General features: G+C 43.0%; 1 protein-coding gene and 1 non-coding gene across 3 annotated transcripts; both read right to left on the bottom strand.

Moving 5' to 3' along the window:
• Positions 1-9: 9 nt before the first annotated feature.
• Positions 10-10,832, bottom strand: LOC110497298 (vacuolar protein sorting-associated protein 37A). 2 transcript variants are annotated; one of them, XM_036933880.1, is made up of 12 exons: positions 9,484-10,832; positions 8,941-9,015; positions 8,511-8,628; positions 8,171-8,271; positions 7,663-7,864; positions 5,902-5,972; positions 2,789-2,916; positions 2,086-2,144; positions 1,561-1,629; positions 1,136-1,279; positions 607-720; positions 10-366 (listed from the first exon to the last, which is right to left on the bottom strand). In XM_036933880.1, the coding sequence occupies exons 1-11, from the start codon at positions 9,591-9,593 to the stop codon at positions 640-642; spliced, it is 1,158 nt and encodes a 385-aa protein (XP_036789775.1). In that variant the 5' UTR covers positions 9,594-10,832; the 3' UTR covers positions 10-366; positions 607-639. The 2 variants fall into 2 exon arrangements, with proteins under 2 accessions (XP_036789775.1, XP_036789774.1); XM_036933879.1 differs by having other exon boundaries at positions 10-394; positions 9,484-10,831.
• LOC118937054 lies at positions 10,552-10,767 on the bottom strand. Its single transcript, XR_005034452.1, has one exon. It is a non-coding gene; the product is annotated as a small nucleolar RNA U3 (small nucleolar RNA).
• Positions 10,833-10,915: the final 83 nt, after the last annotated feature.

Genomic DNA, 10,915 nt, shown 5'->3' with positions numbered 1-10,915 from the left:
AATCAGGAATTCTTAGTAAACAAATGTTCTGAATGGTTTATTAACCTAAAGAAATTAAATAACATAGTACAAGGTGTCTGATTATAATAAAGCCTATTATTAACATTATTTAAATACAGTATCAGTTGTAGTTGGGTGTTCAGCAGCGTTAGCAAACTCATCATCCAAATTCAAGTAGGTATGTATGTATGTATGAGACAAGTCATACCATCATCATCATCACTGGAAACTTTATACTGAAATGAGTTCAAAAGCCTAGTTCAGGATTACAATTCATACCACAATGGTTGCTTCTTAGCCTCTATCAACACCAAGATGTGCTTCTCCTCTCTTTAGGGGTGTGTTGCTGGTAGATACATCTCCATACTTGAGAAGAGAAGAAAAGAAATACAGCCTATGATCAAGACAAAAATGGAACATTGTTAAACCCATCATTGTTCTCAAGTATAGTCATTCCTTACATCTATGAATTTGAGAGGTTACACTTCTCCAGTTGTTTACCCCTTTGTAGTTGTTTGAATCTCAGATTGCCCCTTTAAGGTCAGATTACATAAACCCTTCGTACAGTGTGTACTTCATCCAACAGAGTGGCGTTAGTGGGTTTACCTTTTATAAACATGTGTGAGGAGGGGAAGGGGCTCAGTGGCTGCTGGGGAACTGTCCGTGTGTGTTGATGGACTGTTGCAGCTTCTCCTCTTTGGCCCTTCTGCTGTGGCAGAGCTGTACAGCGAGAACACACACACACAAATATGAAATCAAACATTGACTACTGTGTAATAGACAGTATTTACATAGAATCCCATTTCCTGGTTGTTGACTTGTTTTGCAGTACACCTTGTTCATATTACCACAGAGATGTTTATACAGAGTGTAAATACCGTCTACACAACAGCTCAATGCTTCCCGGCTCTCTTTTCCTGGACTATGTTATGATCCTTCTAACTCTGCTAGTTCAGTGACTGGTGAAACACAGACATATCCATCCCCACACTATAGAATGCTGTTTGGACAACAAAGACGTGTTGAAATGTTGAAAAATACATCTGAGGTAGAATTCTGCAGTGTGCTGGTATCAGTCTTTCATTACTTCATGTCAGCTTGTTGACTTGACTTTTTGACAGTTAGTTCAGTTTACCGTCCTCTTCTCCATGAAGTTGGCCAGGAAGTCGTCGATGTCCGTCTTGCCCTCCAGGAAGCTCTCGGCCGTCTCCTCTGACTCCTCCTCCGCCTGGTGGGCTGCCACCTTCAGACGAGCCTGCAGGGCACTCAGACTGCAGCTCTGGAGAACAACACAAGTTCATAGAATGACACTTTAAAAAAAAAAAAACATTTTTTGTTTTGTTTTCAAACCTCAAAATGGACTCAGACGTCAAGCCAAATCCATACCCTACAACATCAGTTGTGTTGTGAATAATCTGTACATGTTTCAACCCCAGAAACATGGACAAGATGAGCAGCGAATAAAACAACTCATTGCCTGGGTCATGGACAACATTGATGTACTTTTGAGGTTAGAAAACGTGATCGTCACGTGTGTGTTTGGTGCAGGGAACACCTCACCTCACTGATGTCATGCTGTCTCTGCATCTTGGTCTCAAAGGCCGATTTGTTCTGGGTTAGCTGCTCGTACTGTCAACACAACAAGTAAGAAACAACTAGCGCTCACAACACAATATACCGTCTATAGCAGTCTATAGCAGTAGGACTGATCCCGACCAACATTTCAACTTGGCTCAATGGTGGTATCAGCTATAACGTTAGTAACAAACTGACAGTTGTCATGAGACATTCATACAGGTAGTGTGATTGCTAACGTATATTGACACACAGACCTTCTGCATTCCTTATCCAGTGAATGTGTATTATTCAACAGCAGATAGCCTAGTGGTTAGAGCGTTGGGCCAGTAACCAAAAGGTTGCTAGATCGAATCCCCGAGCTGACAAGGTAAACATATGACGTTCTACAAGGCAGTTAAACCCACTGTTCCCCGGTAGGCCGTCATTGTAAATTAGAATTTGTTCTTAACTGACTTGCCTGGTTAAATATATATATATATATACATTTTTTTTCTCACAAATTCTCACCTTGAACAGCATTTCTTGTCTCCTCCCCTCTAACTGAGGTTCCAGCTGCAGGTTCTTCTCTGGGAGAGAGATGACCAAAACATGTCAGTGTGTGTCCCAGGGCAGCAGTGAACTCAGCTTCAACACTTCCCCACTTTCTAGCACACACTCATTTCACTACCTGCCCATATGAACTGACTGAGGATCTGTGTAACCATAGCGATTATGAGCTTGACACCAAAAGTGTCTCTCTGGGGACAGTTTGAACTTTTGGGCTCTCTATTTGGGCTCTCTGGGGACAGTGTGTGATTTTGGGCTCTCTGGGGACAGTTTGGGCTCTCTGGGGACAGTTTGGGCTCTCTGGGGACAGTTTGGGCTCTCTGGGGACAGTTTGGGCTCTCTGGGGACAGTTTGGGCTCTCTGGGGACAGTTTGTGATTTTGGGCTCTCTGGGGACAGTTTGTGAATTTGGGCTCCTGGGATAGTAGCGCTTCAGCTCCTTACTGAGTCAGATGAACTCATGGATAAAAATGTTATGTCTCTGTGTGCAGTATGAAGGGAGTTGTAGGTCATTTCTGGCGCCATTGCTAACTAGTATTAGCATGACTGGAAGCTCAAAATAACCATGGTCCTTGCTCTAGCATTTGTTTGTGTGTACATTCAGTCAAGTTTAGCAACCACCCAGTCAAGTTTAGCAACCACCACTAGTGTGTAGGGAGACTCACTGGCCATGTCCACAATGCTGTTGACCAGCTCCTCCTTGTCAGTGGTGACCTGTTTGAGCTGGGGCAGACACACAAACAACTCCAGCAGCACGTCCTCCTGCTCACTCATGTCCTTCAGCTGGGACACACTGGGGACAACACACACAGGCAGTCAGTCAGATAGGGATATGGTGGGACAGATGGATGAAATCATACCTTGAAGGCAGAACCCAGTGTGTCAGAGTGAGCAATGAGCTGTCGCCCACTCTCAGCTATGATGTGGGCGCGCCCCAAGGGTCAATACTAGGGCCCCTTCTGTTCAGCCTGTAAATGAATGCTCTGCCTGTACTGGGTCTGAAGTTCAAATGTATGCAGATGATACAGTGATATATGTGCATGCAAAGAACAGACAACAAGCTGCACAAGAACTTACTACTGTAATGGTCCAGGTGACAAAGTGGCTCAGTGACTCATGTTTGCATCTCAATGTGGGAAAAAAAAGTCTGCATGTTCTTCACAAAGAGGGCAACAGATGCTACTGAGCCAGATGTCTATGTGTCAGGGGTGAAGCTCCAGGTGGTATCTGATTTTAAGTACCTTGGCATCATACTTGATTCCAACCTCTCTTATAAAAAGTAGGTGAACAAGGTAACTCAAATAACCAAATTCAACTTAGCGAATTTGCGATTCATGCGAAATTGTGACTACGGAGGTAGCAAAACTGTACTTCAAATCTATGATACTCCCCCACTTAACATACTGCTTGACTAGTTGGGCCCAAGCTTGATGTACAACATTAAAACCTATTCAGTCTGTCTACAAACAGGCTCTCAAAGTGCTTGATAGGAAGCCCAATAGCCATCATCATCCTCAAAAAGCATGAGCTCTGCCTCCTGGGTGGCGCAGTGGTTAAGGGCGCTGTACTGCAGCGCCAGCTGTGCCACCAGAGACTCTGGGTTCGCGCCCAGGCTCTGTCGCAACCGGCCGCGACCGGGAGGTCCGTGGGGCGACGCACAATTGGCCCAGCGTCGTCCGGGTTAGGGAGGGCTTGGCCGGTAGGGATATCCTTGACTCATCGCGCACCAGCGACTCCTGTGGCGGGCCTGCGGCTGGCTTCCGGGTTGGATGCGCGCTGTGTTAAGAAGCAGTGTGGCTTGGTTGGGTTGTGTTTCGGAGGACGCATTACTTTCAACCTTCGTCTCTCCCGAGCCCGTATGGGAGTTGTAGTGATGAGACAAGATAGTAGCTACTAAACAATTGGATACCACGAAATTCGGGAGAAAAAGGGGCTAAAATTCAAGGAAAAAAAAAAAGAAAAAAAAACATGAGCTCCTGAGTTGGGAAAATCTTGTGCAATAAACTGATGCATGTCTTGTATTCAAGATCCTAAATGGCCTGGCTCCTCCTCCACTCAGTACTTTTGTTAAACAGAAAACCCAAACCCATGGCAGCAGATCCACAAGGTCTGCCATGAGAGGTGACTGTATAGTTCCCCTAAGGAAAAGCACCTTTAGTAAATCCACTTACTCTGTGAGAGCTTCCCATGTCTGGAACATACTGCAATCAGACACAAACAACTGCACCACCGATCACACCTTCACAAAAAACATGAAGACATGGCTAAAGGCCACTCAGACTTGAACATAATCCCCATCTTTGTATGGCCTTTTTCCATGTTGTCTGTAGCTTGTAGGTGTGGAAACACTGTTGCTTTTACATATTTTGTTTAGTTGCTTTCTGTGATGTGTTGCTCTGTTTGCGTGTTGCTTGTCCTATGTTGCTTTGTCTGCGTGCTACAGGTTGCTCCTGTGTTTCTCTGTCTCCGTGCTACGTGTTGTTTGTTATATGTTGCTCTGTCTGCGTGCTACGTGGTGATTGTTCTATTTTTCTCTGTCTGCATGCTACTTGTTCTGTTTGTCTGCGTGCTATGTGTTGCTTGTTCTATGTTTCTCTGTCTGCGTGCTGCGTGTTGCTTGTCCTATGTTGCTTTGACTGCATGCTACAGGTTGCTCCTGTGTTTGTCTGTGTGCTACATGTTGCTTGTTCTATATTTCTCTGTCTGCGTGCTACATGTTGCTTGTTCTATGTTTCTCTGTCTGCGTGCTACATGTTGCTTGTTAAAACATTCTCTGTCTGCGTGCTACAGGTTGCTCCTGTGTTTGTCTGCGTGCTACATGTTGCTTGTTCTATGTTTCTCTGTCTGCATGCTACTTGTTCTGTTTCTCTGTCTGCGTGCTACGTGTTGCTTGTTCTATGTTTCTCTGTCTGCGTGCTACGTGTTGCTTGTTCTATGTTTCTCTGTCTGCGCGCTAAATGTTGCTTGTCCTATCGTTGCTCTGTCTGCCTGTTATATGTTTCTCTGTCTGCGTGCTACGTGTTAATTTTGTTCTATGTTTCTGTCTGCGTGCTACGTGTTGCTTGTCCTATCGTTGCTCTGTCTGCCTGTTATATGTTTCTCTGTCTGCGTGCTACGTGTTAATTTTGTTCTATGTTTCTCTGTCTGCGTGCTACGTGTTGCTTGTCATATGTTTCTCTGAATGTGCTTAATGCTCATCGTTTGTCTGTATTGATATTGTCATTGCTTTTAATATCCTGCCCAGGGACTGCGGTTGAAAATTAGCCGGCTGGCTAAACTGGCACTTTTACTGAAACGTTGTCCCTGTAAAAATAAAAATAAATAACAAACATGGGAGAGAGAGGAAAGCGCTAATATGTAGGTTGATGTGGGATTAAGTGATTGAAACCCAAACGTGAAGGTTCAGAATTGGAAGACAATATAACTTTATTGTCCAAACAAGATGGACTATCCCTGATTGATCATTGGCTGTCAATTATTTACATGCCTCTCAGTGAAAATTGGTGGGACGAGGTATAAGAGGACTGGCTCATTGAAATGGATGAAATGGAATTCATGGAACAAAGTCAAACATGTGGTTTCCATATGTTTGATACCATTCCAGCCATTACAATGAGCCTGTCCTCCTATAGCTCCTCCCACCAGCCTCCACTGAAACCTATATACATATCATTATATCTAAACGTTTCTTTGAGTCGTGTCCTCATACGTTACCCTTTGGACTCAACGGCCCAAAAAGTGGGCGACGTATTAAACTCCAGTGGCAGAATGCACATACCTCATTTCAGACAGCTCAGGAAATGTTTCAGGAATCTCAGGCATCTTGTACATGTGGCCGTTCAAACCAGCCTGTTGCAGACAGAGTGATATCACGTCTTATGTAGCTAACAAACACATAAAACAAGTAGCTAAGCACTTGACCATCACAGCAGTACTCCAGTACAGAAGCTCTAGTCCGCAGGTGACTGACAGGCCTCAGTGCCTGGCAACAGTTGTTAAGGTATTGTGTGCTTAGGGCTGGTGGTGAGGTGTTTTGAAAATAAAGTATAATATAATAGATGCCCCCAATGATTCTAACTAGAAGAATAGGTCAGTCTGTGGTAGAGGTCGACCGATTATGATTTTTCAACGCCGATACCGATTATTGGATTAATCGGACGATTTTTATTTATTTATTTGTAATAATGACAATTACAACAATACTGAATGAACACTTATTTTAACTTAATATAATACATCAATAAAATACATTTAGCCTCAAATAAATGATGAAACATGTTCAATTTGGTTTAAATAATGGAAAAACATAGTGTTGGAGAAGAAAGTAAAAGTGCAATTTGTGCCATGTAAGAAAGCTAATGTTTAAGTTCCTTGCTCAGAACATATGAAAGCTGGTGGTTCCTTTTAACATGAGTCTTCAATATTCCCAGGTAAGAAGTTTTAGGTTGTAGTTATTATAGGAATTATAGGACTATTTCCCTCTATACCATTTGTATTTCATTAACCTTTGACTATTGGATGTTCTTATAGGCACTTTAGTATTGCCATTGTAACAGTATAGCTTCCGTCCCTCTCCTCGCTCCTCCCTGGGCTCGAACCAGCAACACAACGACAACAGCCACCATCGAAGCAGCGTTACCCATGCAGAGCTTGGGGAACAACTATTAGAAGGCTCAGAGCGAGTGACGTTTGAAACGCTATTAGCGCGCGCTAACTAGCTAGCCATTTCACTTCGGGTTACACCAGCCTCATCTCGGGAGTTGATAGTCATAAACAGCGCAATGCTTGACGCACAACGAAGAGCTGCTGGCAAAACGCACAAAAGTGCTGTTTGAATGCTGCTTCTGCCTACCACCGCTCAGTCAGATACTTAGATACTTGTATGCTCAGTCAGCTTATATGCAACGCAGGGCACGCTAGGTAATATCTAGTAATATCATCAACCATGTGTAGTTAACTAGTGGTTATGATTGATTGTTTTTTATAAGATAAGTTTAATGCTAGCTAGCAACTTACCTTGGCTTACTACATTCGTGTAAGGCAGGTCGTTATTGTTTGACTAGTTAACTGTAAGGTTGCAAGATTGAATCCCCCGAGCTGACAAGGTGAAAATCTCTCGTTCTGCACATGAACAAGGTAGTTAACCCACTGTTCCTAGGCCGTCATTGAAAATAAGAATGTGTTCTTAACTGACTTGCCTAGTTAAATAAAGGTATATAAAAAAAAAAATACATTTTTTTTTATATATAAAATAAAAAAATGCTTTTTTAAATCGGCGCCCAAAAATACTGATTGCTGATTGTTATGAAAACTTGAAATCGGCCCTAATTAATCGCCCATTCCGATTAATCGGTCGCCCTCTCGTCTGTGGGTATTTGTCTGTCCTGATGAAACATTGCTACATTAAACCTCTTGGGGCGTCTAAACTGCATGCCAAGTAGTCTCCTTAACTTATACATTTAGGTATTATGTCGGTCGGTATTAGCCAGATATCTACTGGGTAAACTACACTTCAATGAACCTGTGGTAGTGCGTTTACCTGGGAGTCTGCGGTGGGTACGGGGAGAGGCAGGTCGGTGATGAGGCCGTAGACAGGGGCTGCTGCCCAGGGAGGGCAGTGACCGTGAGCTCCTTCTACACCCGCGTGAGGCATGGGGGGCGGGGTGGGGCCCACGGGGCGCAGCCCGTAGTGGAAGCTCTGTGTGGGGTAGGGAGGCATCCCCGACGGCTTGTACATGTTACTGCACAACAGAGAGAGAGAGATGGCAGGGAGGAAAGATGGGAGAAACAGAAAGCTGATGAGAATGGGCTCCCTTTGTGAAGAAACAGTACTCAGTTAAATGACACTAGTCACTGAGCTAGTATTTCTGCCTCCTTGTATCCTTTACTGTAAAGCTATGGCAGTTATTATGGCTGTCTCATGTGACTTTGTACACCTTTTCATCGTCCTTTCATTGCGTATTACACGCAACCCAAAGAATTTGCTTTCAACGGCCAACAAAGGATTACATGATGACATGTTATGTGTGTGTGTGTGTGGTACTGACTAAGGGAAGCCGGTGGGGCCAGACGTCAGGACCGGTGGACTCTTCCAGAACTCATCCAGGAGACTCTGGATGACTTTGCCCAGATCTGAGTGCATTCCAAACTGAGAACATAGGCCTGTTAGCTTCATGACAAGCACATGAATACCAGATGTTTGCATCCATGTCAACACCTGCCCTTATACAGACAATGAACTAGTAACGAAACAAGTATAAATACCTAGAGAAAAACATCAAATGGCTACCATTCAGATCACCACAGACTTAACTTCCCTTGTCTCCTTGTCTCTTGTATTGTTGACATAGACCTAAATAACATCATATCTAGTTGAGAAGGACTTACATTGGTAATGAGGGGGCTGGTAACCATGGTGCCATTGTTGCTGTCTACCAGGTGATGTCCTACTGGAGGGTACACACTGACTACTGGTTTCTCCTGGGGAAACTGAGGTGGAAGCAAGCTGCAGAGGATGAGAAAGAGAAGAGGGAGATAGGGGGGAGAAAGGTAGAGAGAGAGGTCATTGAAAGTGATAGTAGCCTATGAGTTCTGAGGGTTTGAGTACTGTTGATCGTGCAAGAAATAATCAACAAGTCAGACATAGCCAAGTAAATGGAAGATTAACCCAGCTGTACTGTAAACCAATGGCAGGATGAGCTTTTGGGGTTTACACATGTGTTGACACTGATGGGACAACATGCTCATATGTTGATGCTAAAACGTAAACATGTATTCATCTGTTAATGCTAACTCTGTAAACGTGCAGCTCGCTCACATGTTGACGCTGATGGTTGAGTTGTTGACTGTGAAAGGGATTCTGTACTCCACATCTTTCTGGATCTCGGCTAAGCTGTAGGAGAAAACCGAAACATGTAACGTTAGATACAAACCAGTTTATCCACCTTACACACAATACTTTGACACGTCAATCCAAAACGTATTTAGCTAGCTAGTATATTGAAAAAGATAAGTGACACACGTATATATTGGACATATTGTTCATATTAGTTACATAACGTTACAATTATGTCACCTATAAAGTTAGGCTGACTATCTAGAAGAGCGCTGAGGGGCACCTCTCTCTAATGTTACTTGTAAACAATACATAAGACTTTAATCTGACCTAGTCCCATCAACTGTCGGTGTTGCGATGGGGGCACTAACGTTAGCTAGCTAGACATCGCACGATACACACTAATTACACCTTGTGACAACGCTTTAAATAGTAGCAAATACTTTAGCTAGCTATCAAGGCTGACAAGCCACGGATTAGCCATAACTAGCTAGTTAGCATTGCTAGTACGTGATGTTGATTTACCTGGAGTGGGCAGCTTTGAGAGACTCGATCTGCCGTTGTCTTTGTTGCTGCAAGCTATTAAGAGGTGGGAGAGGTCCGGAACCCTTGGATGAGGGGAAAAGCCAGTTCATCCTATTCTGGCTGGGCACGAGCTTGAACTTAATGACTAGCTAGCTAATGAATTAATAAATCACTATCCAGCCTCAACAAGAACAGACAAGGGAAGGAGAAAACCCAGTCGAGATGTAGCCAATATTCGCTAGCCTGTACCTTCTAGCTACTTGCACAGCGATAACTTTCGGTATGGCATATCTTAGATGGTCGTAAAAAATAACTATTCAATTTCTCCGCTTGAAGCATTTATCCAAAATTGGCACTGTCATTCTTGGTAAGCTTAGTAGCTACCGAGCACATAAACGGATAATAGGAAGACAACAACCCTCGTTGTGTACGAGCATGATTAAGTAGTTTGCGTACTACCTCACTGTACACAAAGAAACCAGGAAGGTAAATGTACAAGTATTTTGGGGGGAAAATAACAAACTATACTGAGATATATTTAAAAGGAATGAAATTGTTCTCAATACTGTTGTGACAAATGTAACATAATTGTAATGTTTTTTTTTACATTCTCCGCATCAGGAGTTGAGAGGTCAATGCGCATACTTCAATGACGTCACCATTTGTTTTACAGTTTGTACCACAGCATTCCTATGGTTTCTACTGTCACTACAAATAACATCGATTGGGCAATAGGGGAAAAAAATACTCTAGAAGATTTAAGAACTCCATTTCTAATTAAATTAACGTTACTTTATCATGACCTGGTGAAAGAATACATTGCATGTTTTCACTCTTATATAAGCCTAATGATAAAGTAAATACCATGATAACAGCCGGCACATAAACGTTACTATACCACCTACTATTGACATTACATATAGTCTATACATACCAGTTATGATCAGTATTCTTGTTTGATTTACACAAACTAAATCTAACCACTCTGTGTTAGGGTGAGAAACCATTTGATAACCTGAACTACAATACATGTACCAAAGAAGTTAATATTAACAATATTAAGCGCTAACCACTCTGATCATATTCCCTCCCTCAATGCTCCACAAGGAAGCAAAGAACGGTCATCAATGGCAGAGAGCGGATGAACTAAATCATTACTCAAAGCCCGCTTCGCGCTCAGAAGGGAATATCGCATCTCATCATCGTGGGTTACGAGATCTAACACTTTAGAAACACATTTCTCAAGTCAAGAACTATAGAAATGATCCCTGAAAGTATAGTCTTAAATAAGTTGAGGGCGAGCGAGGGTAGCCTCTGTTGGAGCTGCTATTCTCACTAACGGTTTCCCACGTACAAAGAGCACACTATATAGTAGTACCATGTGGCCGAAATCATGCTTATCGGGCTACTTTTCATTAATAGGTCACATAAG

This window comes from Oncorhynchus mykiss, chromosome 10 (genome assembly GCF_013265735.2).
Source record: "Oncorhynchus mykiss isolate Arlee chromosome 10, USDA_OmykA_1.1, whole genome shotgun sequence".
Classification (NCBI taxonomy): Eukaryota; Metazoa; Chordata; class Actinopteri; order Salmoniformes; family Salmonidae; genus Oncorhynchus; species Oncorhynchus mykiss.
Note: the sequence above shows the minus strand (reverse complement) of the source record. Positions and strands in the feature narration are given on the sequence as shown.